This window comes from Sceloporus occidentalis, unplaced genomic scaffold (genome assembly GCF_023333645.1).
Source record: "Sceloporus occidentalis isolate IW3139 unplaced genomic scaffold, rSceOcc1.0.p SCAF_3, whole genome shotgun sequence".
NCBI classification, from domain to species: domain Eukaryota; kingdom Metazoa; phylum Chordata; class Lepidosauria; order Squamata; family Phrynosomatidae; genus Sceloporus; species Sceloporus occidentalis.
Window position 1 is genome coordinate 199061512 of NW_028316983.1, and position 27135 is coordinate 199088646.

The 27135-nt window shown below is 41.9% G+C and overlaps 1 protein-coding gene across 5 annotated transcripts; it reads right to left on the reverse strand.

Annotated features, from left to right (window-relative positions):
- Positions 1–1145: 1145 nt before the first annotated feature.
- LYPLA1 (lysophospholipase 1) lies at positions 1146–26291 on the reverse strand. Of its 5 annotated transcripts, XM_089517315.1 has the most exons (10): positions 26118–26288; positions 17254–17285; positions 15908–15973; positions 15086–15133; positions 10645–10715; positions 7747–7820; positions 6665–6766; positions 5341–5517; positions 3905–3964; positions 1146–2439 (listed from the first exon to the last, which is right to left on the reverse strand). In XM_089517315.1, exons 1-9 carry the CDS (start codon positions 26184–26186, stop codon positions 3911–3913), a joined length of 693 nt encoding a protein of 230 aa, XP_089373441.1. In that variant the 5' UTR covers positions 26187–26288; the 3' UTR covers positions 1146–2439; positions 3905–3910. The 5 variants fall into 5 exon arrangements, with proteins under 5 accessions (XP_089373441.1, XP_089373443.1, XP_089373440.1 ...); XM_089517317.1 differs by lacking the exon at positions 5341–5517 and having other exon boundaries at positions 26118–26291; XM_089517314.1 differs by having other exon boundaries at positions 1146–3964; positions 26118–26287.
- Positions 26292–27135: the final 844 nt, after the last annotated feature.

Below are 27135 nucleotides of genomic sequence, written 5' to 3' on the forward strand. Positions count from 1 at the left end.
TCTTTAAAGAAGGCAGGAATCAAAAAGGGCTGCATAGGAGCTTTGTGGCAAAGGAGATATCCTTTTGACAGAAAGAACTCAGCCTGCCATGGAATGAGGTCAAGGAGCAATTGAAAACCATCTAATTTCCAGAGGAGCCAGTACTTTTATAAGAAGAGTTAAAACAAGGAGAGGAGTGGCGTGAGGCTAAGCTTCAGGCAAGGCATTGTTTATATGATGCCTGTCCCCAGAAGCTGCCTAAGGCAGCCCAAATCCATCCCCAAAAGGGGTGGATCTTTTCTGCTCCTATTTGGAGGCGCCCTCAGGGCCGCAGTGTCTGTTTGCCACAGCCCAGGGGCAATGGAGCTCTTGCCCGTCTGTTCTGCCCCTACATCCCAGGAAACCATAGGAAGCTCTGCATGGAGGTTAGAATTTGGGGAAGGCTCTCAGGAGAGACACAGCTAATTCCATTTCTTATCCCCTGTAAGAAAAGATGAAGCATATCTATATTTCTACTTGATCCGAGGACAAGAGCTGCAGGTAAGAATTCTCCATGGTCCATGTATGCAATAATTCTTGCCCATGGTCTCCAGCCTTTGACACATATGATGGTCCTAGAGGGAAGCAACAGGATCCACATCACACCTTCCTTAAGCCGTCTTGGTTGCCTTGCAAAGCTGACAGGTGGGTAGTAGCAAGGGCACTCTTGCCTGGGCAGCTGTTTATCTTAGACCCAGCCCTGTGAGGCAAGGATGAGCAAGCCAGTTGTACTAGATGCCAAGCATTGCTTCATATTCTATATGCCATTTCAGGGTTAAATACCCTAAAAAACATCAGATCTCGTCTGATCTTGGAAGCTAAGCAGGCTTGGCTCTGGTTAGTATTTGGTTATGACCTGCCAATGAAATACCAGGTGCTGTAGGTTATATTTCAGGGGAAGAAACTGGCAAAATCACATCTGGGTATTCCTTACCTAAGAAAGCCCTGTGAAATTCATGGGATCGTCACAAGCTGACAGGTGGCTTGAAGGCATACACATTATGCCATATGTATCTTTAACATTTACCTAAAGCCACTACTCTTTCTTTCCTCAGGTTTTTAATCTAAAACATTCTCTTATCTTAGAGCTACAGCCTTTGCTTCAAAAATTGCTTCATACAGTGTACTGATTGTTCAGAATTTATTTCACAGTAAGAGCAGTTACAGTTTTCAGCTACAAGAAAGCCATTTCAACAATAGATTTCTTACCATTAACAAATATTATAAAATCAAGATATAATCTTGACTATGGATTTCTAGAACTTAGGATAAAGGAAAGCCAAATTAAAGTTGTTTATAAAACATTGCGACCCCAATATATGGCTTCATTAACTTCCTATACATACATTCTTACAATTATATTTGACAGTCAATAGCACCTATTTATAAAAAGATGCATTTTGCAGTTTAATGAAGTGCAATGCACTTCACTAAGGCAAACATTTAATTAACAGATCTAAAATACAAGTTACAGAGTACAATACTCCTTCAGCAATTCACTGTATTGAACATTATACAATACATCAGGAAAAACTAAAGGCTACATCCTGTCAGCAAAAATCCTAATAAACCATTAGTTTTGCCTTTGTCACAGCATTGTGCTGTGATACACAATATAATTACTATTTATCAGCAAATTGGCAAGTAAGTATTTCACACAATATTTCAATTAAAAGTAATTTAATACTGAATAGCAAATTTTGATTTTTGGCAGAATGTTAGATACTCAATTTTAAAGTGAACTAAATTCTTGTTTGATTACCACCAGGTTGATTTCAGTAGTTTCACACAAATTATTTAAGTCAACTATGGTATTATTATAGTAAGTCCAAACGTCCCCTTGCAGTTCTGTTTATTAAGAGAAAATCTGATCTATGCAGTAACTCCATAAGACATTGTCACTTGACTATCTTCAGTTAAGATAGTTTTGAGAACTTGGTGGAATGCTGCTAGATTACGTTCTTCTGGGAGTTAATTTATATATAAAACTATTTTCCAGTGAACACAGGATAAATATTGAGAAAAGTCACAAGGCTTCCATATTCAAATCATTTTATACAGACTCTTGCAGAGGTCCCCAGCATATAAGTATTAGAGCAAAGGATTAAACGTGTTTACTGCTTCCAAGTGTAAACTTCTCTTTAGAACCATGTATTGTATATTCTTGAATGGCAATGCTTTAAACTACAAAAAGAGGAGGTTGCATGCTTTATTTCTCTGTTCAACCTCTCCCTCCCAAACACACAGAAAGGAGCTAGGCTGAAACTTCCCTGTTATAATTGTATGGGCAAAGAATGTCATTTTAAGATAGGCAGGGATGCTAAAATATGATTCTTCAGCTAGCGACCTCAAGTGGTCCAATTCATGAATACTTTTGCTGCTTAATTTTGCTGGTACATCAATGGCTCCCAGTCTGATAGGCTAAAGAAAGGGTTAAGAAATGTGACATACAAAGCAGTGTGAAACCACAACACAGATACAAAAAGTGCTGTTGACAAGATCAAATCAGAAACATTTTTTGAGCAACTTTGATTGCAGTTTCTACTAATTAATTGCTTGCTTTGATTGCAAGTGACTGAGATCAAACCACATGCCTATGCTTTGAAAAATAAAATCATGTGGATAAAAAAAAGGAAGAAACCAAGAAATAGTACTTCTAGGATTTCACTGGCAATGTAACCTCTATCAACAACATAGCATGATCATGATAATGGACTAAACAGGAAGGAACATATACATATTTCCTCACATATTTGCAATTCACCACATTTACAAATCCAATTGTAGAATTCTGCAGTTTTCATTATACATGTTACAGGTCTATTGAATCTGGCATATTTTGAGGCCATTTCCCCCCTCAGACATTTGCTAGTGCTTGTGATTTGGTACCCTGGTGGAAAATCCATTTTTCTGCTTTGATCCTTAGATGGTAACAAAAAAACACATTGTATCATCCAATAAGATACACTTATGTGAGCTAATAAATCATATTGATTTCTTATATGTGAATGCACTGGTCTACTGTATGAGTGCTTGTGTACTTATAGTCCCAGTCCTGATTTCTCTGAAGAAGAGGAAAACAATTCAAGACAAATGTTTCACTATATGTACACAATGTTTCCTTAATGGTTATAATTTCTCAAGTAACTAGTTTACCAGACTGCTCAAGAAAAGCTCTAAGAACATGTATTTTTCAATCCACCAGGAGTTATAATGGCATGGATTTTCAATATAGTCAAAGTTTTGTATATCTTTTCTGTGTTCTTTATATTCATCTTAATAAAAAAAAGCCGAGTCTAAATAGTCTAGAGATCTTCTATCTTGAGATCTGACTCCTCAAAGTTGCAAAGTATCCTGGGACACGCTTAATGAGATAATCATAGAGTTCAAAATGCATAGGAGTAAAGAATTGATGACAATATTTTCTTGCACATGCTATAATATTTTTTGCCTTTGTCACGGCATTTGGGCTATGATATACCAATATGTTAAGACTACTACTTCTACCATTGCACACTTAATTGTGTTTTATACACTGCATACTATATGTGTAATATTCAGTGTCATTTTTGCAAGCGGTAATATAGCAAGTCTTGAACAAAAATTGTTCTCATTTATACAATTATTTAAAATAAGAGGTCTTCTGTTATCAATAGACAATTTTAAATTTGGAGCACACTGAAAGAGTATCCCAACATTCCTCTGCCATATATCTAGATTACAGCCAGTGAAATTTAAAAAGAGCATCATTTCTCTTAAAGGTATACTATCTACTCTTTGCAATACAGTTAACACTGTAGGCACAGAGATACTTTAGAAATGACTGCGGGGGGGGGGGGGAGAGAATATCTATTACAGATGATGCTGGTGATTTAACAAGGCTTACACAGTTTCAGTCAACTGGAGGTAGGTGCTTGTCGATGAACTGCTTCACATCCATCATTTCCTGTTCAAGAATTTTTTTAAAAAACTCAGTTAATTTATAAGAAATAACATCTCAAGTGTTTTCAGAAGTTATTAATAATACAAGTCAAGGAAAATGAATGCATAGCTTAATTCCTTACAATGTGGGTTATTGCTTACTTTGGAAAACAAATGAATTCTGAGTCTCCCTTATCAGAAGTGCTGGGAAGCAGAATTGTTTTGGATTTTGGAATATTTGCTTATACATAATAAAATACCTTGGAGATGGGACCGAAGTCTAAACATGCAATTCATTTATGTTTTGTATAGTAGCCTGAAGGCCATTTTATACAAAATATTTATTATATTATATTCACATAAACCAGTAGTGACATTCAACTAATCTTCAGTCTTACACCTAACATTAATTGAAGATCTCACCTTCTATCAATTCAGATACCATACATCCTGGAAGCTCAGTGTTGCCATTTCCCCCACTTTCCTTTAAAAAAAATTTTTTTTAATGAATGGTGTTTAACTGTGTTAACATCTCCATTTCTATTGTATCATAGAATTTTAATAATCATTCTTCTTGGTTCAGGATATATTTTGTCTTCCATTTTTGGGCAAATACGATTCTTACTAATGTGAAGTATTTTTATAATTTTGTCCAGAAAGCAATGGTGTGACTATTTCAGCCACCTCTTGGGAGCCCACCAGCTGACTGCTCCTGCCTTCCAAACAAATGAGGAGAGGTGGTGCAGCCGCTGCCTCAAAGGCGAAAACAGGGCTGGTGGGCTCCCCAGAGGCAGGGGAGTCTAAAGAATGCATGCCTGTCAGCTAGGGCTTACTGCTGCCATTCATGTTGCCCTACACTATTTTAAATAAGGGACTTAAGATCTGTTTTTTGGTGTCTGTGACGGATCCTGCAGCTATGGAAGGCCCACGGTGTGTGTTTGTATCTCATTACAACATGAATCCTACTAGGTATACTAATGCCCATGGAATATTATGTATAATGGAGGCCTGAGATTCCAGGACTTAAATGAGTACTTAAGCAAAGTGTTGATGCTAAATTTGCCTCATTGAAGGAGTACACATATTACCAGTGCTGGAAAGTTAAAATTACACTTTAAACAGCTTTAGGTATGTCTGCATATGTCACCCAAAATATTAAAGATAATGTACAGCAAAAGATAAACAATACTTTAGAACAGGAGTGGGAAACCTTTGGCTTTCTAAATATTTTTGCCTGCAGTTCCCATCAACACTAGCCATAAGGTACTGGCCATACTGGCTGGTGCTAGAGGGCCAAAGATCCCCCCCACTGCATTAGAAGACATCATACCAATAGCTTCCACTCTCTAAATAAAGCATTCAACTAATTCTCTTCCCCCCCCCCCCCCAAACAGTTATTACCTCAATACATGAGCTATGCATCATGCCTGAATATGTCTTGAAAGTTACGTTGCCAGGATTTATCATAGACTTTAGTGTCTCAGAAGTGACAGAACCAAACATTAATGGGACTAAAGGATCACGGTCACCATGGCACTGGAGAATGGGAGTGTCTTTGTTGACACAATTGATGGGGCCCTATAAAAAATTAGAAAAAGTCAGAATAATAAATGAAAGATAAGTTGTTCTGTTTATTACTATTATACTGTACTTTTATTTCAGCTTTCTTCCAAGCAGTTGTATTCATTCCACTGTCCTTTTTATGCACAAAGAAATCTATGAGGGAGTTTGCAAGAGTCAACTCTATGGCTAGGTGGGAGTTAAAGCCCAAATGTTCTTGGTCTGAGTCCAGCACTTCATTAACTGCACCAAGATAGGAATCATATTGCCTATCTGAGGACCCCCCTCTGGACTTACTAGCCCTATGACAAATTCCTCAGTTTTGAAAAATTCAGCTAAAGACAGTTTTCAGCCAAAAAATCTGTAATGAGACTGTTAATCATGGTTTGTGGGGGAGGAGAGACCCTAAACAGAAAAACAATTCTGAAAAATAGAAGCCAGAGTGACTGGAACATTGCTTCCAGTTTCAGAAAAATGATGGCATGCATGAAAAATAGCCCTCAGATGTTTTGCATCAGCTACTCTGGCATTACAAAATGCTAGCTAAGTTCAAATTCTGCTAGAGGTACACACTAGGAATCAAGAAATACTCTTTTTGCACTTATGAACACATTAAGAATGATCATCATCACTTTAAATTTTCCTTAAGCAAATGTTATTTGCTGTTATTTAAATGGAAAACAATTCCATAAAAGGTTCTTAGCAGCTCCAGTCATACTACACTTAACTGAATGTATAGAAATAGCGCTGCAAGAATTGCCAGGTACCAAAATTTATCTGACATTTTAAAGACTATATGTATTGTAAGAGGTTTCATAAAAGTAAAACAAGTATTCTCTAATAGTTTTATATGCTAAGCCAAAGATTGTCTGTCTTTAGTTCCTTTTTGTCTGAGGTTTCTTTGTGTAAATATATATATTTCTATTCTGTTCAAAGAAAAAAATCATTAATAATTGCATAAATTAATGAAACTCTTGAGTTTAAATTATGAAAAGGCCATAAAAAGATGCCCTAAAATGGTATGTTCTTTAAACTGAGGTGAAGCTAATATTGAGATAAAATTGCTTTTCTGTTATGCTTGTTGACTATAGCAATATGAAGGAGTAAACATCCTTTATATGTAGTGATCTCAGTTATTATGAATTCTAGGAAAACAGTACATTACCTGTGGAAAAGAAGATCGCAATGGAAGCCAACAGCTGAGTGCTACAATGCCCCCTAATTTCTGATGTGTTGTGAGGTCTGTGTACAATGATAAAGCTCCTCCCTAATGAAACCAAATAAGAAGCATATTTACTAGAGTCTTAATCACACAATGACCAATGGCATTTTAAAATACACTTTCAAAATGCTGTAATTTCAACTAACCTTCTAACCAAACTGTATTTGTGTACCACGAAAAGAAGTCAAATTGGCAGAAGATAACAATATGGTAAGCAAATATTGTAATCTGCTAACATCTATCATACTCAAAACTTGTGCCCTTTTGAGCCATTATGTACACCCCTCTCCTATATCCTCAATGACCACCTCATTTGAATAACTTTCCACCCATTTGTAAAATGTTTTAACAAACACTGGAAAACTATATTATTATAAACTCTTAAGAAATCATGCAAACTTCCTTTGTTTTATTTTACTTCTATGGAATCTCAATATGACTGGGTTTGCCTGCATTCAGTTGCCACATACAAAGTCTTCACTTGCTCAGGCATACTAGGTCTTGATGATATGTTGGACCACAGGAAACTGCTTTATTCTCTATAGCAGTCATATGCCAGGTAAGAATGAAGACATATAAAAAGTTGTTCTTAGTGATTGCTCCACACATTGTGCAATTCCCTATCAGAGAGATTTGTCAAGGTGAGAGCATCTTATAGAAGGCATGCAGAAGTCTGTGTATCATTGAACTGTCATTGCCAAACGCAATGGGAGCCAACATCTATTTTTAGCATTTTTGTATGAAAATTGCAACTTATCCTGAGCTTTGGAGAAAGATAAGAGATCTATGTTAAATGCACAAAAATTGGCTGTGTGTCACAAACACACATTTTCATGGGTGTAACAAAGTGCTGCTGAAAATGTGCTGTGCGCCTTTGGACAGAAAATTCACAGTGAAAAGTGTAAAAAGGTCCATGGACTGCAGGTTACAAATTAGTACCAGCAGACTTGAAAAAACTGCAAAGGTAGCATCTAACTTTTACAAATAAATAGAGTTCAGTGTGATGGGAGAGAACTTAGTTTTACCTGAGAAAATCCTCCCAAAATTATTCTGTTTGAAGGTATTCCATTTCTTACTTCTTGCTCAATAAGTGTTTTCACTGCAAAGAAAGTCTTGTTAATGGAGATCAAAATAAGTGAATGACTGCCATGCATTAACTACCTCATGCTCCTTCATCCAGAAGCTTTGGTAATCTTTAGTCACATTTGTCCCTACAGCAATCTACACAGGTATAGTCACATTTGTGACTACAACAGCCTAAATAATGCTATCCACTCTGTCAGCCATCGCTTCTACTGCAGCAATACTACATTAATTTATAGGACAGGTAAACAAACAAAACAAACAAGCTTCATTTATATACCACTTCATACTGCCTAAGCAGTGTCAAAGCAGTTTACAACTGTAAGCTAATTTGCCACCAACAGCCTGGGTACTAATTTTAGAGACCTCAGAAGGATGCAAGCCTGAGTCGAGCTTGAGCCTGTTTGCTGGTCTTGAACTCGCAACCTTATGGTTTTGAGTGAGTGGCTGCAGTACAGGCATTTAATCACTGCGCCACCAGGTCTCCTAACAATGCTAAGGTAACCAAATGAGAAATCAAGGGCCAAACTGAAACAGAAGAGTATGGAAAGGGGAAAAAAAAGAAGAGAGACTAACAGGAGTGTGAAAATGTTAATAGGATTTAGGGCCTAAACCTTTGTGCACCGGATCAGTGCTGCAGCAAGTGCACACCGTGGCCCCGATTTGGTGATTTGCCGGCTCCAAAAGGAGCAGCTTTCCGCCACCCTTACCGCAGCAATGGTGGCTTTCCCCAGTTCCTTCAGAGCAGCATGTCTAAACACGGTGCTGCAGAAATGATGTGATGCTGCCCACCATCTAGCAGTAGCCATGACCCCAACTTCACCCTGATGCCAGCTCTTTATTCCACTTTGTATAGCCTCATACTCAACTAAACTAGAAGAAACAAAATTAACCAGCAACACAAGATCTAAAAGAAACTATAATCAAATCAGGCCCTTTAAGTTAACAGACTAATGAAAAATCTGAGCTAGTTATGGGATACTATGCTCAAAGTCTGTGCTAATGCCCATTTGTTGTTGCGTGCCTTCAAGTCATTTCTGACTTATGATGATCCTGAGGTGACCCTATAATAGTTTTTCTTTTTTTGTTTTTTGGCATGATTTGGTCAGAGGGGGTTTACCTTTGCCTTCCCTGCTGAGGCTGAGAGAGTTTGACTTCATCAAGGTCAGTCAGTGGCCAAACAGGGATTCGAACCCTGTTCTCCAGAGTCGAAATCCTGAAACCACTACACCATGCTGACTACAACAGTAGTCACTTTAGAACTGAGATGTTTCTTCACAGAGTTCACTCCCTCTCCCACTTCCAATTAGTTCCACCCTTTGGCAGAATGACTGTAAGTTTCATCTCTGAAGAACTACAGTGGGCTGCTTTTTTAAAAAAATGCTTTTGTCCACTATGGTATTGTTGTTTCTTTAATAGTGTTATAACATTACTTGGCATAACCAGCAGTCACATAAATAAACAGCTGGGTTTATTGTTGTGTGCTTTCAAGTCACTTCTGATTTAGGGCAACCCTAAGGCAAACATATCACAGGGTTTTCTGGGGCTGAGAATGTGTGACTCATCCAAGGTCACCCGGGGATTTCCATGGTGGAACAGCATCAAACACTCAAACCACTACACCATGTCGGCTATCTTTTTATGGATACCTACAGGCGTATGAAATACCTCAGATTTTCAATGTCACGCAAATTGAGAATATTAAGTAACACATTTTATATTTCACCCTGTCAAGTCTAAATACTGGATGGACCAGAACTGTGACTGCCATGTACAACACATCAGTGCTGGATGACATTTTGCTCAATTATTGCTATTCTGCAATATTAACTCTTGGGCACCATGACTGGCACCAGGATGAGTGACCTGTGGCATATTTTCTAACCTCAATGAGAATTCTAATGTATTGAGAATTAAGGGTAAGGTTAACACTGTAGCATGGTTCAGAGGAGGATTTAATGTACATTTCCTGTATTTTTGCAACTCATTGAGTATTCCCATGACTCCCTTTGAATGGGGCCAGCCCCTAGACAATCAGGACATGTAGCTTTTCCTCCTTTGATATCATGATTCCCTGAAAAATGGCATAGGGCTTTTTTTTTTCCCCTTTTCTCTTTTTGGCCTAGTGCCTTACACTAGCTGGCACAGAAAACTGTGCAATAACAAAAAAGCAGTATTTTTATTTGGACAATTTTTGTCAAACTGGTTTTGTTAATAGGGGAAAAAACCTACATGTCAAGTAGCAGAAACTTGGGCACACTGATTATCACAAGGGGAGCTATAAGCAGTCTTGTTGCTGTTGTGTGTCTTTAAGTCATTTCCAACTTATGGCGACCCTAAAACCTATCATGGGTTTCTTTTTGGCATGTTTCTTCAGAGCAGGTTTGCCATTACTATTCTGTGAGGCTGAGAGCATATGGCTTATCCAAGGTCACCCACTGGGTTTATATGGCCGAGCCAGGATCTGAACCATGGTCTCCAGAGTCCTAGTCCAATGCTCAAACTACTATGCCACATTGGCTCTCATATAAGCAATCTATCAATCTCTTTACTTATACCCCATCTTTTCCTCAAGACTGGGACTCAGGGAAGCTAAAGGATAATGTCATAGAATGTCTAGACTGTATGTCTAGTTCTGTGCAGATTCTAAAACAAAATGTTGGGTGGGGTGAAGCTGTGGATTAAAACATCTCTCCTGATACATGAGACTTAATGGAAGTCAGAGATAGTTTTACACAATATACAACAACCCTGCAATTATAAGTCAGACTAAAATTTGTAAACACCAAAAGAATTAATTTTCTCTTTTTTACAAAGCACAACCGTGTTACAGAACATACCATTCTCTGATGCCTGCTTGATCCCAGCTTCATCCTCCTGTGAATCTGGAGCGAGTCCAATAATATCAAACCTTAAATCAAACAGTTACTCTGCTATATTATTCAGGTCTCTAAACAATGGCAATGATCAGAACAATTTTAGATAAGGCACATAGTTCAATCCAGTACAAATAAAGACCAAGAACCCTGAAGATGTATTTATGATACGTGTAAAAATGACAAAAGACAGAGCCTAGTCCATTATATTTTGAAATGTTGAATTATACATTCCATACTATGAAGTACTGTGAGTTTCCACATTAACTAAAATAGAACAGGGTAGAGTTAGACTATGAACACCTTTAGTTGAATAGGTTCTGAAACTATGGTTCAAAACACACTGCAGAAATAATCCAGTTTGAGACCACTTTAACTGTCCTGGCTCAGTACTAGGGAATCCTGGGAATTGTAGTTTATTGTGGCACCACAGCTCTCTTACAGAGAAGGCTAAACATCTCACAAAACTATGGTACCCAGAATCCCTACCATTGAGCCAGGGCAGTTATTATTATTGAGCTTTATTTATAAAGTGCTGTAAATTTACACAGCGCTGTACATACAATCTTTTTGATTGGACGGTTCCCTGCCCTTGGGCTTACAATCTAAAAGACACGACACAGAAGGAGAAGGGAAAGATGGTGGGGAGGGGGCCTCTCTAGTAGGATAATACATATAAAATACATAGCAATACAGGAAGTGATTCAATAAAACAGACAACAAAAGAACATCAAATAGCAAGTGACAATTATGCAATGCCTGGGAACGCTTCTCTGAACAGGATGGTCTTCAGCTCTGTTTTGAAGCTGGTTAAAGAAGTGATGGCTCTTGCTTGTGGGGGAAGAAGGTTCCAGGAGTGAGGGGCAGCGAGTGAAAAGGGGCGAATCCAGGATGGGGCAGAGGAAATCCTGGGCTGTGACAGCAGGCCTTGAGTACCAGAACGGAGGGCCCTGGTGGGAAGGTGAGGAGAAAGAAGGTCTGATAAGTAAGGAGGGGCCAGTCCATGGAGGGCTTTAAATGTCGACAGCAGGAGCTTATACTGAATGCGGAAAGGGAGGGGGAGCCAGTGAAGGGATGCCAACACAGGAGAGATGTGGTCAGAGCGGTGGGTGGAAGTGATAATGCGTGCAGCTGAATGCTGGACAGGGATTAAAGGACAGAGGTGAGAAAGAGGAAGGCCAGCCAGGAGGACGTTACAGTAATCAAGTTGTGAAACCACTAGGGCATGGACCAGGATCTTGGCAGTAGAGGCGGAGAGATATGGTCGGATTTTGGCCATATTGTACAAAAAATCTACAAGCCTTGGCTGTGGTCTGGATCTGAGGGATACACGACAGAGAAGAATCAAAGATAAAACCAAGACCGCGGGCTTGCTGGACTGGTTGAATAGAAATGTTGTCCACAGAGACAGAAAAGGAGTGTTGAAGGGTGGGCTTAGGAGGAAAGACAAGAAGCTCCGTCTTGGACATGTTGAGTTTCAAACGCCGATTGCGCATCCACTGCGAGACAGCTGTGAGACAAGACGAAACTTGCTGTTCAAGCCTTGGAGAAAGGTCAGGGGTGGAAAGATACAACTGAGTGTCATCGGCATACAGATGGTAGGAAAAACCAAAAGAGCTAATGAGTTTTCCTAAGGACAGTGTGTAGAGAGAAAACAGAAGGGGACCCAGAACAGAGCCCTGGGGAACTCCAACAGATAAGGGAACAGGAAAAGAAGTCTGACCACCTGCAACTACTGCAAAAGATCTGCCAGACAAGTAAGATTTAAACCAGTCAAGAACAGAGTCTGAGAACCCAAGATCAGAGAGTATGTCAACTAGGAGACAATGATCAACGGTGTCAAAGGCTGCAGACAGATCGAGAAGGATGAGAACAGAGTAAAGGCCATTAGCCTTGGCCTGTAAAAGGTCATTCGAGATCTTAGTGAGAGCTGTCTCTGTGGAATGCCTTGGGTGCAAACCAGACTGAAAGGGATCGAGGATGGAGTTGGCTTCAAGAAACTCAAGACAGCGAGAATAAACAACCCGTTCCAAAACCTTAGAAAGAAAGGGAAGAAGTGAAATCGGACGATAGCTAGACAAAGAGGAGGGGTCAAGAGAAGGTTTTTTCAGAATTGGGGAAATGAGAGCATGTTTGAAGTCCGACGGGAAGGAGCCTGTAGAGAGATTGAAGATATGGAGAAGCGAGGGCAGAAAAGAGGGAGCTACAGAAATTAGAAGACGAGTAGGAATTGGGTCAAGAGGACAGGTTGCAAGTTTGGAAGAGTTCAGAAGTGTAGATAGTTCAATCCAAAGAAGCAGGAGAAAACACAGAAAATTTGTTAGGCGAGGGCGATAGAAGATTATGAGCAGAAGAAGAATCGGGGGGAACTATCTCAGAGCAAATAGTGGTAATCTTAGAGATGAAATAATTAGCAAAGTCATTAGGAGAAAATGATGAAGAGACAGGAGGAGAGGGAGGTTTAAGCAAAGTGTTGAAGGTGGAGAACAAACGCTGTGGGCGCCTCTCATTGGCAGAGATCAATGATTTGTAATAATTCTGTTTTGCCATAGAGAGGGTGCGTGAGAAGGATGAAAGAACAAATTTGAAATGGGTAAAATCAGCCCACTCTTTGGACTTTCTCCAGAGACGTTCGGCTGCTCTAGAGCAGGACCGGAGAAACTTAACGATGGGAGTAAGCCAGGGCTGAGGCCTAGTTTTAGAGGAAGAAGTATGTACAGTTAAGGTAGTCTCAAACTGGATTATTCCTGCTGTGTGTTTTGGACCTAAGTTTGCTTCCCATTACACAGGAAATGACAAGACAGACATGCATTGAAAGCTTGACCAGAATAAAGCCATGGAGTGGGAGGTGGCATGCATTCACACAAAGAACTCTCCCTCTCTCTTTCCCTATGAAATAGCACATGCCATGAATATCTATTCTCATGGGTCCTCGGCATAAGAGAAAAACTAGATGAAACAGAAGGGAAAGGAGAAATTATGGAAGATCTCTGTGAAATTTCACTCTTTTTCCCCATTATGCTATAACACAAATAGAGATTTACTGGTGGTCACAATGATGATAAAGTATGTATCACCAATTGAATGTGCTTGTGTTAACATAATAGGAAAACTCAGAAAGCACACAAGGAGACTATGAGGCAGGAAACTTAGACATAGGCAGCCAAATAAACAATGTACTCATAAATAGTAACATGTGGGGAACACAGTTTGAGGAAGACATGAGGATAGAAGATAAATAATAAAAGAAGTGACCAACAAAATGTGGCACAAAAAATATGAAAGGTTGCCTAAAGGATCAAAAGCTGGATGCTTGTGACAGGACAGGCTTGTTGGTGAGAAACAATGCTGGGAAGTAGAGGTGTATGTTTGGGCATTACGGGTGGTGTTGGAGAAAAACATGAGAGCACGAAGAAATCCAAAAATCTGAGGAAGCTGTTAGAGGCATTAAGATGAAGAAAAGAGAAGATGAAAGAAAATAGAGATAGGATTAAGCTGGAACATGACTATAATTGCCAATTTATCTAGCAGGTCGCCTGTATTTTTTCTTACTTCAGGAACGGCCATAATATAATTAATGCCGATTTTTCTCCCACACTGTCTATCTGCTGGAAAAAGCTACTGCTACAAATTCCTGCCTCTTTGTGCAGTCTTTAGAAGCATAAGGCAGTACATTTGACTCTTACAAGGTTTGCAAAGGCTTGAGAACTGACTGTGATCATTCTCTTGTGTTTTTCAGCACTTCCTTCTTACAATTAAACTTCACACAATCAATTAAGTAAAGCTTTTGTTAGTAAACAGATAAAGTGTTGTGGAAATCTTCACCTTCTTCATTTCTTCAAGGAGGCAAAAAAGGTGACAAACCTATAAGGAATGGGCAACTTTTGACTAGAAATCCGATTGTATATAAAATTGCCTTTAAGATATACTGTAGAAAACAAATCTCTAATATTAATAGAACAGAAAAATCTTCTGCAGAGGAAAGAAGTCACAATAAACCTTGGCCAAGGACTCTATCCAGACTCCCTGTGTATGACATAGAGACCAGCATAATGGATAGAACAGGTTTCTTTGGTCTTTTGTCTATAGTAGGCATTCTGCCCTCTGAAAGCAATAGGTGTCACTGCTGCCCAAGTTGGTAAATGTTGCGTTTTCCTCTTCATAGGCTACAGTCCCATTAATATTAGATAGTGCCATATATGAAATTAAGCTAAGAAGAATGTAAGTTCTAATACTTATAGAATCCATCTTCATCCATCATTTTTATCATGTAGTAGACAACATAAACCTTGTCATAAGTTTTTCACTGTAAGAAACAAAATTCTTGGCAATATATGACACTGGTCAGAAATAGAAAGGTCAATAAATTCAAATAACTCAATTTTTTTCTTAATTAATTACTTACCAAGAAGGCATGGCCATATTCATGTTTAGAGAAACTGGCATAACTGGTCTAAAAATTAGAGGAAGAAAAGTTGAATTAAAATTAACAATAATATTCTAGGTAGGCACTTCTGGATCTTGACAAATATCAGATTTATTTGACAAATGCCATTAGTATCCTATAAGACTATGGTTCTCATGATGACAGACAGGCCTCCTAACTTGGTGGCTGCAGGAGACAGCAAAAGTTATTCTTTGTCCTTCCTCCTCCAGTTCAAACCCTTGCCATGACTTAACTGGTTGATGAAATAATACTGTGGCCTTCTCAAGTAGTATATTTTGAACTACATACGTTTCTCCATACTACATACTACATACTAGAACACAATGAGTGGTTGAGAATAAATATATCTCCCAGGTTTTCATAAGTTTTACTTTTCTGTGTTACTTCCATCAGTGCACATAAGAAATGCTGTGCCCTACCTTTTCCATGCTTTTGAAACTGTGGCTCCTAAATATGACTAACACTGAGCATTTCAAATCAAGATTTGGGGGACTAGACAAAACTATTTCTGAAATATTTCATCTAGGCTGGCTTATTAAAAGAAAAGATGTTAATAAATAACATTTGACTCCTTGTGTGTTTGGGGACCTAATTTTCAGTCCCACCCCATCAATTCTACATCCATTAACCGCAAACACTCCTCTGGTGGTTGCAAGCCAACATTAGAGAAACAAAATCCTTTAATGAAAATGGTGTATACTTATAAGCTGACAAAGCATGAAGTTAATGTGGCAGCATTAACTGATGGGAAAACTAGCCAAAGAACATGGAGATACTTACGCATGTGGACAAATATATTTTATGTGTGGGCTTCGGATACCAGCAAATGCTTCTGCCCACCCATGCCTGTTGGAACATGTAGAAGAAATGGTCATTCAATTTTTTTCAATAATACTGAAATTAAAGTTTTCTAATCCCCACAGCTTTTCATAAAACCAAGTGCAACATGGACAGAATAGGATCATTAAAAATCCCAAATGCAAGGACTTTAAAAACTACTCTTAACACAAGACACAAATGTCATCATTTGAGGGAACCACTCTAAGATAAACACACTGATAAAAGTAACAAAGCATCTTTCTTCCAAAGAGCATAGTGCATGCAGTAGTACCTGGCCCTTTTAAATGTTTTAATAAGGATCATTTATATTATTAGTAAGTTGCCAACCAGTTTGGAATACAGAACAAAGATTTTTCAAGCTCAGCTGAAAAAAGGATGCATCTCCATTAGTACATTTCAATAAGTTCTCAATGATGAACATTATTTTAACAATAAATTAAGCATTCACATTTTGATATATCAGAACTATAACCATCTACTTTCAGAGTACAAAACGTAACACTACAAGACGGATCACTTGCAGTTAGAATAATTTCGCTCATCTGATTTTTATCAGATTTCCCATTTTTAAACATTTAGTTCCTAAGCAAATAGAATTCTGCACTAATGTATTTGGTGAAAGTTAATTCCAAGAAATCATTCACAGAATTGTTGGCCCAGGCTTATAACACTTCTGTAGTAAAATAACAATTTTTTAAATAAAACTTTTTTCCCCCTGACCAATGGCTTTACAACTCTAGATTAAGAAATTTTAGTGTTTGGTAAGTGAATCACATAAAGATTACACTCTTATACAGACTGACTGGGCATAAAACCTCATATAACACAGCAGGACTTAGTTCTGAGTGAACTATTCCAGGGGGAGAGAATCTTCAGCATTCCAGATGTTTCATTTCCAGAAGCCCCACCTAAAACCTCTTTATGGTAATGGAGTGAGGGACCTGAAGAACAAAACATCTGGAGGGCCAAATGTTCCGCCTGTATGAACTGTATGATAATTAGCTGCAGAGAGAGAAGCTAAAAGTAAGAAAGGGGGGGGGGGGAATACTGGAAGAGAATACTTATTTGTTCATTTCATGATTTATTTCCTTCCAGCTCTAATTTAAATTAAATGACAACCTGTGCATAATTTAGGAAAAAACAACTTAACTATTCATATATTTCGAGCATTTTTATTTGCAAAACTTCCAGCTAATGAGAATACTACAGTTTTTCCATGTAAGGCAGAAAAAATAAGGTGTTTTTTCAAAGAGTAAGGTCAAATACCATGACAGTGGGTTACTTACCCAGTGTCTCCTAATCCATGAAGAAATATAACCTAGAAGACAATAGCATAAAGATGAGACTATTAATATAAAAGATTACATGGTTAAAAGCCTGTGTGAACAGCTCTTAATTCCATGCAACATTTACTTTTGAGCACTCACTACCATGAGCTCTGCACATCAAACCTTGATGATGGCACTTTGTGTGATCAGGGCCAACATGACAGTTTAATTGAGGCTCTTGTACTGATCCTAGCTATAATCTTGCTAATAACATTGTATATGTACCTTGCTAATAACATTGTATATGTACAACTGCACAACTATCTGACATAAAAAGGTACCTATAGCTAATTTGCATATGTATATGTACATATAAACATGCAATAACAGACATATGTAGTATAGATTGGTCAGTATTATAAAGGTAAATTGGTCGTTGTGTTTACTATTAATAAACCCTTTAAAATGATACATCTCTCATGTTAATGTTAGCATTCAGATTGCTTTTGAAGAAGTTGCCATGTTAGTCTCTTGCAGCATAAAAGGGGAAGGAAGGGGGAGGGAAAAAAGAAGAAATGTGGCATCACCTTTAAGAATAACGGTTTTTATGGTTAAGGCTTAATACTCCTTAGTACTGCATCCAAAGGAGTTTATATCCATAAATACTCATGTAAAAACAATTTAATCTTAAAGGTGCTGCCACCTTTCTTTCTTTCTTTCTTCCTTCCCTTCCTCCTTTTTATACAACACTCAGGTTGTTACACTGATTTCATCAATTTTGTACTCTAATAGTCATCTTACTGGCATGATTTTTTTAAAAATGTATTGAACATTTGTTTTCTTTTCTAACTGGTGATATTCACAGTTCCTGCTAGTCAAGACATTTGTTTAAATCTGTCTGTTAATTCAGCTGTTTAAAAAGTCTACTTCTTGCCCACTAAAGCTCTCATGGGTCATTCAAAACTGCTTTTGGTTGGTACTATGACAATACAGTGAATTTTGGCTTGTGTTCATTACCTGGCCCTTAGAGAAAGGACTAATGATTTTTATTTTGATTTCTTTTCCAAATGAGCACAATCAGGGTCAAGGGCCACAGCAACCTAACAAGAAACTGTTTGTATGCCTCCTCAAGGTCTTAAAAATAGAAAACAGCTGAGAAAAATTCAGCAGCAAAGGAATCACATGAATAGCCTTCAGAACTCAAATATTTTCATTCACTCCTCAAGAACTGTTCATTTGGGACATTCTTGCATGATAACCAACACTAAAATAATTCATTTAGCTCTAATTTGCACTCTTGGTTATTTTTATCTATTTATTCACATTCATACAGTTTTGGAAAAAATATAACTAGAGGTGATGAAGTGTGTTACTGCAACCAAATACATCACTTAATAACAACATGAACCCATGCTGAAAGCCTTTTGAACAGTCTGTGTTATTCTCCCAGCATTCAGTTGTGATTTTGTTTCTACATGAGCACTGTAACCCCCCCCCCCACTTCATGTGACAACAAGGCAGTGAAATACTGTACATGGTTGTGGTGTTTTGAAGGGTGGCACCAAGATTACTACTTATATGTTGTTCACAAATCAGAACCACACAATCTGATGTAAGGATGGGATGCATGTGGCTGAAGCCCTTTTTTAACCCAAAGTGTTAAAATGTTTCATTGGAGCACACTTTGCCCACTTAATTCTATATAGGAAATATATTCTGGGGTAACAGTATTGGTTGTATAGGAAAGTACAATTAACATCCAAAATTCCCAAAACAGTAATACCTTTATTTGACCAATCAAAATGCACACAATCCATTATGGAAGCTTTCAAAGCTCAAATTTGTTGGGCTAACAAAGGGGGTTGTGAACTCACAAGGGACAGAGACATCTTGGACCTCAGAGGAAGTACTTTTTTGTATTGCTAAAGGAATTAAAATTTTATCTCTTGGATTCTGCAGTGCTTCGTTCCCTATTCCACTTGGCCAGAAGGAATAGTTATCCCTCCACACCATCTCAACTCAGAACAACACCAACAACATCTTAATAAAATGCAGGCCTGTGACTAACATCATCAATTTTTCCCCAGTATAATCTTTAATACCTTTGCCATGATAAATGTGCATTTTTAGTTGTGCCAGTAACAGTATCACTTCTTTTAGTGGATTTTGGATGTTATTGCACTGAATTGTATGTGCACTCGTTGTGACACTGGATTTCAAGCTCAGGCAGGTTTGAAAGGAAGGAGCGCTGGGCCATGAGCTGGTTTCTGTTTCTGTAAGTGTTGGAGGCAAGCATATGATCTACACCAGTGCTCCTCAAAAGTGGTGTTTCAGGTGCCAGTGCGTCAGGCATTGGCTGTCAGACCACAGTTAGTTTCAAGGAAGGTAATAAAGAATTGTGATGGTGTACTGGTTCAAACTTTGGACTATGACTCTGGAGACCACGCTTCAAATCCTGGCTTGGCCATGGAAACCCACTGGGTGACCTTGGACAAATCACACTCTCACAGCCTCAGGAGAGGATAGTGGCAAACGCCCCGCTGAAGAAACTTGCCAAGAAAACTCACCTGTTATTATTTGTTATTATATTAAAATTATTATTGTTGTTTAAATTGTTGTTATTATTATTAAAATTACTATAGTTATTATTTTTGTTGTTGTTCTTGTTACCACCGTCGTTATTGTTATTGCTACCACTGATGGAACGTGCAATTGAAAAATTAAAAATGATCCATTAATACTGAATCAATATTTCTTACGAAGCCTCTTGCTTAGGATTGCAAAACGCTTATCGCTTCTGTCTTAGCATTCCCTGCTTTAACCTAACTGAGAGGAAATAGGTCCTGGGTTGAAAGTCCTATTAGGCTGCTTCTCCCGAGAAACCAGGGCCCATTTCTCATGAGAAACAGCCCAATGGGACCTTCAACCCAAGGCCCTATTTCTCATGGAAAATATCATAATGGGACTTTCAACCCAAGGTCCTATTTCTCATAAGAGACAGCAGCACAATGGGCCCTATTCCTCATGAGTAACAGCAGCCCAATGGGACTTTCAACCCTCGATCCTATTTCTCCCATGAGAAACAGCAGCCCAATGGGACTTCCAACCCAAGATCCCATTTCTCCCATGAGAAACAGCAGCCCAATGGGACTTTCTACCCAAGATCCTATTTCTCCCATGAGAAACAGCAGCCCAATGGGACTTCCAACCCAGGGTCCTATTTCTCCCATGAGAAACAGCAGCCGAATGGGACTTCCAACCCAAGATCCTATTTCTCCCATGAGAAACAGCAGCCCAATGGGACTTTCTACCCAAGATCCTATTTCTCCCATGAGAAACAGCAGCCCAATGGGACTTCCAACCCAGGGTCCTATTTCTCCCATGAGAAACAGCAGCCGAATGGGACTTCCAACCCAAGATCCCATTTCTCCCATGAGAAACAGCAGCCCAATGGGACTTTCTACCCAAGATCCTATTTCTCCCATGAGAAACAGCAGCCCAATGGGACTTCCAACCCAGGGTCCTATTTCTCCCATGAGAAACAGCAGCCGAATGGGACTTCCAACCCAAGATCCTATTTCTCCCATGAGAAACAGCAGCCCAATGGGACTTCCAACCCAGGGTCCTAGTTCTCCCATGAGAAACAGCAGCCGAATGGGACTTCCAACCCAAGATCCTATTTCTCCCATGAGAAACAGCAGCTCAAGGGGACCTCCAACCCAGGGGCCTATTTCTCCCATGAGAAACAGCAGCCCAATGGGACTTCCAACCCAGGGTCCTAGTTCTCCCATGAGAAACAGCAGCCGAATGGGACTTCCAACCCAAGATCCTATTTCTCTTATGAGAAACAGCAGCTCAAGGGGACTTCCAACCCAGGGGCCTATTTCTCCCATGAGAAACAGCAGCCCAATGGGACTTCCAACCCAGGGTCCTAGTTCTCCCATGAGAAACAGCAGCCGAATGGGACTTCCAACCCAGGGTCCTAGTTCTCCCATGAGAAACAGCAGCCGAATGGGACTTCCAACCCAAGATCCTATTTCTCTCATGAGAAACAGCAGCTCAAGGGGACTTCCAACCCAGGGGCCTATTTCTCCCATGAGAAACAGCAGCCCAATGGGACTTCCAACCCAGGGTCCTAGTTCTCCCATGAGAAACAGCAGCCGAATGGGACTTCCAACCCAAGATCCTATTTCTCCCATGAGAAACAGCAGCCCAAGGGGACTTCCAACCCAGGGTCCTATTTCTCCCATGAGAAACAGCAGCCCAATGGGACTTCCAACCCAGGGTCCTGTTTCTCCCATGAGAAACAGCAGCCCAAGGGGACTTCCAACCCAGGGTCCTAGTTCTCCCATGAGAAACAGCAGCCCAATGGGACTTCCAACCCAGGGTCCTATTTCTCCCATGAGAAACAGCAGCCCAATGGGACTTCCAACCCAAGGTCCTAGTTCTCCCATGAGAAACAGGAGCCGAATGGGACTTCCAACCCAAGATCCTATTTCTCCCATGAGAAACAGCAGCCCAAGGGGACTTCCAACCCAGGGTCCCATTTCTCCCATGAGAAACAGCAGCCCAATGGGACTTCCAACCCAGGGTCCTATTTCTCCCATGAGAAACAGCAGCCCAATGGGACTTCCAACCCAGGGTCCTATTTCTCCCATGAGAAACAGCAGCCCAATGGGACTACCAACCCAGGGTCCTATTTCTCCCATGAGAAACAGCAGCCGAATGGGACTTCCAACCCAAGATCCTATTTCTCCCATGAGAAACAGCAGCCCAAGGGGACTTCCAACCCAGGGTCCTATTTCTCCCATGAGAAACAGCAGCCCAATGGGACTTCCAACCCAGGGTCCTATTTCTCCCATGAGAAACAGCAGCCCAATGGGACTTCCAACCCAGGGTCCTAGTTCTCCCATGAGAAACAGCAGCCGAATGGGACTTCCAACCCAGGGTCCTAGTTCTCCCATGAGAAACAGCAGCCGAATGGGACTTCCAACCCAGGGTCCTATTTCTCCCATGAGAAACAGCAGCCCAATGGGACTTCCAACCCAGGGTCCTAGTTCTCCCATGAGAAACAGCAGCCGAATGGGACTTCCAACCCAAGATCCTATTTCTCCCATGAGAAACAGCAGCCCAAGGGGACTTCCAACCCAGGGGCCTATTTCTCCCATGAGAAACAGCAGCCCAATGGGACTTCCAACCCAGGGTCCTATTTCTCCCATGAGAAACAGCAGCCGAATGGGACTTCCAACCCAAGATCCTATTTCTCCCATGAGAAACAGCAGCCCAAGGTTACTTCCAACCCAGGGTCCTATTTCTCCCATGAGAAACAGCAGCCGAATGGGACTTCCAACCCAAGATCCTATTTCTCCCATGAGAAACAGCAGCCCAATGGGACTTCCAACCCAGGGTCCTATTTCTCCCATGAGAAACAGCAGCCCAATGGGACTTCCAACCCAGGGTCCTATTTCTCCCATGAGAAACAGCAGCCCAATGGGACTTCCAACCCAGGGTCCTAGTTCTCCCATGAGAAACAGCAGCCGAATGGGACTTCCAACCCAAGATCCTATTTCTCCCATGAGAAACAGCAGCCCAAGGGGACTTCCAACCCAGGGTCCCATTTCTCCCATGAGAAACAGCAGCCCAATGGGACTTCCAACCCAGGGTCCTATTTCTCCCATGAGAAACAGCAGCCCAATGGGACTTCCAACCCAGGGTCCTATTTCTCCCATGAGAAACAGCAGCCCAATGGGACTTCCAACCCAGGGTCCTATTTCTCCCATGAGAAACAGCAGCCCAATGGGACTTCCAACCCAGGGTCCTATTTCTCCCATGAGAAACAGCAGCCCAATGGGACTTCCAACCCAGGGTCCTATTTCTCCCATGAGAAACAGCAGCCGAATGGGACTTCCAACCCAAGATCCTATTTCTCCCATGAGAAACAGCAGCCCAATGGGACTTCCAACCCAGGGTCCTAGTTCTCCCATGAGAAACAGCAGCCGAATGGGACTTCCAACCCAAGATCCTATTTCTCCCATGAGAAACAGCAGCTCAAGGGGACCTCCAACCCAGGGGCCTATTTCTCCCATGAGAAACAGCAGCCCAATGGGACTTCCAACCCAGGGTCCTAGTTCTCCCATGAGAAACAGCAGCCGAATGGGACTTCCAACCCAAGATCCTATTTCTCTTATGAGAAACAGCAGCTCAAGGGGACTTCCAACCCAGGGGCCTATTTCTCCCATGAGAAACAGCAGCCCAATGGGACTTCCAACCCAGGGTCCTAGTTCTCCCATGAGAAACAGCAGCCGAATGGGACTTCCAACCCAGGGTCCTAGTTCTCCCATGAGAAACAGCAGCCGAATGGGACTTCCAACCCAAGATCCTATTTCTCTCATGAGAAACAGCAGCTCAAGGGGACTTCCAACCCAGGGGCCTATTTCTCCCATGAGAAACAGCAGCCCAATGGGACTTCCAACCCAGGGTCCTAGTTCTCCCATGAGAAACAGCAGCCGAATGGGACTTCCAACCCAAGATCCTATTTCTCCCATGAGAAACAGCAGCCCAAGGGGACTTCCAACCCAGGGTCCTATTTCTCCCATGAGAAACAGCAGCCCAATGGGACTTCCAACCCAGGGTCCTGTTTCTCCCATGAGAAACAGCAGCCCAAGGGGACTTCCAACCCAGGGTCCTAGTTCTCCCATGAGAAACAGCAGCCCAATGGGACTTCCAACCCAGGGTCCTATTTCTCCCATGAGAAACAGCAGCCCAATGGGACTTCCAACCCAAGGTCCTAGTTCTCCCATGAGAAACAGGAGCCGAATGGGACTTCCAACCCAAGATCCTATTTCTCCCATGAGAAACAGCAGCCCAAGGGGACTTCCAACCCAGGGTCCCATTTCTCCCATGAGAAACAGCAGCCCAATGGGACTTCCAACCCAGGGTCCTATTTCTCCCATGAGAAACAGCAGCCCAATGGGACTTCCAACCCAGGGTCCTATTTCTCCCATGAGAAACAGCAGCCCAATGGGACTACCAACCCAGGGTCCTATTTCTCCCATGAGAAACAGCAGCCGAATGGGACTTCCAACCCAAGATCCTATTTCTCCCATGAGAAACAGCAGCCCAAGGGGACTTCCAACCCAGGGTCCTATTTCTCCCATGAGAAACAGCAGCCCAATGGGACTTCCAACCCAGGGTCCTATTTCTCCCATGAGAAACAGCAGCCCAATGGGACTTCCAACCCAGGGTCCTAGTTCTCCCATGAGAAACAGCAGCCGAATGGGACTTCCAACCCAGGGTCCTAGTTCTCCCATGAGAAACAGCAGCCGAATGGGACTTCCAACCCAGGGTCCTATTTCTCCCATGAGAAACAGCAGCCCAATGGGACTTCCAACCCAGGGTCCTAGTTCTCCCATGAGAAACAGCAGCCGAATGGGACTTCCAACCCAAGATCCTATTTCTCCCATGAGAAACAGCAGCCCAAGGGGACTTCCAACCCAGGGGCCTATTTCTCCCATGAGAAACAGCAGCCCAATGGGACTTCCAACCCAGGGTCCTATTTCTCCCATGAGAAACAGCAGCCGAATGGGACTTCCAACCCAAGATCCTATTTCTCCCATGAGAAACAGCAGCCCAAGGTTACTTCCAACCCAGGGTCCTATTTCTCCCATGAGAAACAGCAGCCGAATGGGACTTCCAACCCAAGATCCTATTTCTCCCATGAGAAACAGCAGCCCAATGGGACTTCCAACCCAGGGTCCTATTTCTCCCATGAGAAACAGCAGCCCAATGGGACTTCCAACCCAGGGTCCTATTTCTCCCATGAGAAACAGCAGCCCAATGGGACTTCCAACCCAGGGTCCTAGTTCTCCCATGAGAAACAGCAGCCGAATGGGACTTCCAACCCAAGATCCTATTTCTCCCATGAGAAACAGCAGCCCAAGGGGACTTCCAACCCAGGGTCCCATTTCTCCCATGAGAAACAGCAGCCCAATGGGACTTCCAACCCAGGGTCCTATTTCTCCCATGAGAAACAGCAGCCCAATGGGACTTCCAACCCAGGGTCCTATTTCTCCCATGAGAAACAGCAGCCCAATGGGACTTCCAACCCAGGGTCCTAGTTCTCCCATGAGAAACAGCAGCCCAATGGGACTTCCAACCCAGGGTCCTATTTCTCCCATGAGAAACAGCAGCCGAATGGGACTTCCAACCCAAGATCCTATTTCTCCCATGAGAAACAGCAGCCCAAGGGGACTTCCAACCCAGGGTCCTATTTCTCCCATGAGAAACAGCAGCCCAATGGGACTTCCAACCCAGGGTCCTATTTCTCCCATGAGAAACAGCAGCCCAATGGGACTTCCAACCCAGGGTCCTATTTCTCCCATGAGAAACAGCAGCCCAATGGGACTTCCAACCCAGGGTCCTAGTTCTCCCATGAGAAACAGCAGCCCAATGGGACTTCCAACCCAGGGTCCTATTTCTCCCATGAGAAACAGCAGCCCAATGGGACTTCCAACCCAGGGTCCCATTTCTCCCATGAGAAACAGCAGCCCAATGGGACTTTCTACCCAAGATCCTATTTCTCCCATGAGAAACAGCAGCCCAATGGGACTTCCAACCCAGGGTCCTATTTCTCCCATGAGAAACAGCAGCCCAATGGGACTTGCAACCCAGGGTCCTATTTCTCCCATGAGAAACAGCAGCCCAATGGGACTTGCAACCCAAAGCCCTATTCCTCATGAAAAACAGCATAATGGGACTTTCAACCTAAGCTCCTATTCCTCGTGAGAAACAGCCCAATGGGACTTTCAACCCATGGCCCTATTCCTTATGAGAAGCAGCAGCCCAATGGGACTTCCAACTCAGGGGTCCTTTGGCCCACTCACCGCGGCGGTGGCCTTCCTGGCAGCCGGGACGATGGCTGGGAGCGGGGCGGACATGTTGTTGCCGCACATACACCAGCCTCTGCTCTCGCTCCTCCTCCCGCGGCGGCCAGCGAGAAACTGACAGCAGGCCGAGAGGGAGGAGATCCAGGCGGAAGCCCAGGAGCAACGCCTCCCTTGCTTCGCGCAGGCGCAGAAGGAGAGCGCGCGAACGGCGGTTGGGCTTGTAGTCGTTGAGCCTGGCCCCGCCCCCTCATCCCAAGCACATTGCCTCGAAACTTCAACTCCCGTCATGCTTCGCCGTGGAATACTTGGGTCAGGGCTGCCGGGAGTTGTAGTCTCGAAGCATGTAGAGGTTCCCTACACCCAGTAGGTTTCATGGCTGAGCTGGGGTTCAAACCCTGACCTCCAGGGTCCTAATCCAACACTCAAAACTACAACACCTGGCTCTCTGTGTTGCCATAGGTTGGAGTCGTCTTGATGGCCAATAAGAATAAACAAATAATAAACAATAAATAAATAAAATAACAACCGCACAGGTTCAATACTAAGGAGTTTAGGGGAAGTGGAACCTAGTCACTAGAGTTCTCTGGTGGCAGGGATGTCCCAAGTACTGCACCAAACTACAAATCCCAGGATCCAGTAGGAATGGAGCTGTGGCCTCCAAAGTGGCATTAAAATGCGATGGCTGTGCAGAAGATATCAGTCCTCTCGCTCAAGAAGGACTGATATCAGGTCCAAAACACACTGCAGACATAATCTATCTTGAGACCGCTTTAACTGTCCTGTCTCAGTGCTAGGGAATTCTGGGAATTGTGGTTTTGGGAGACATAACCTTTTCTGTCAGAGAGAGCTGTGGTGCCACAATAAACTACAGTTCCCAGGATTCCTTAGCACTGAGGCAGGGCAGTTGAAGCGGTCTCGAACCAGATTATTTCTGCATCCTGGGAGAATAAAGGTGTAGTTTAAGCGCCTGTTTAAAACGCTGACATGGCAGCAAGCAACATACACCTTATTTTCT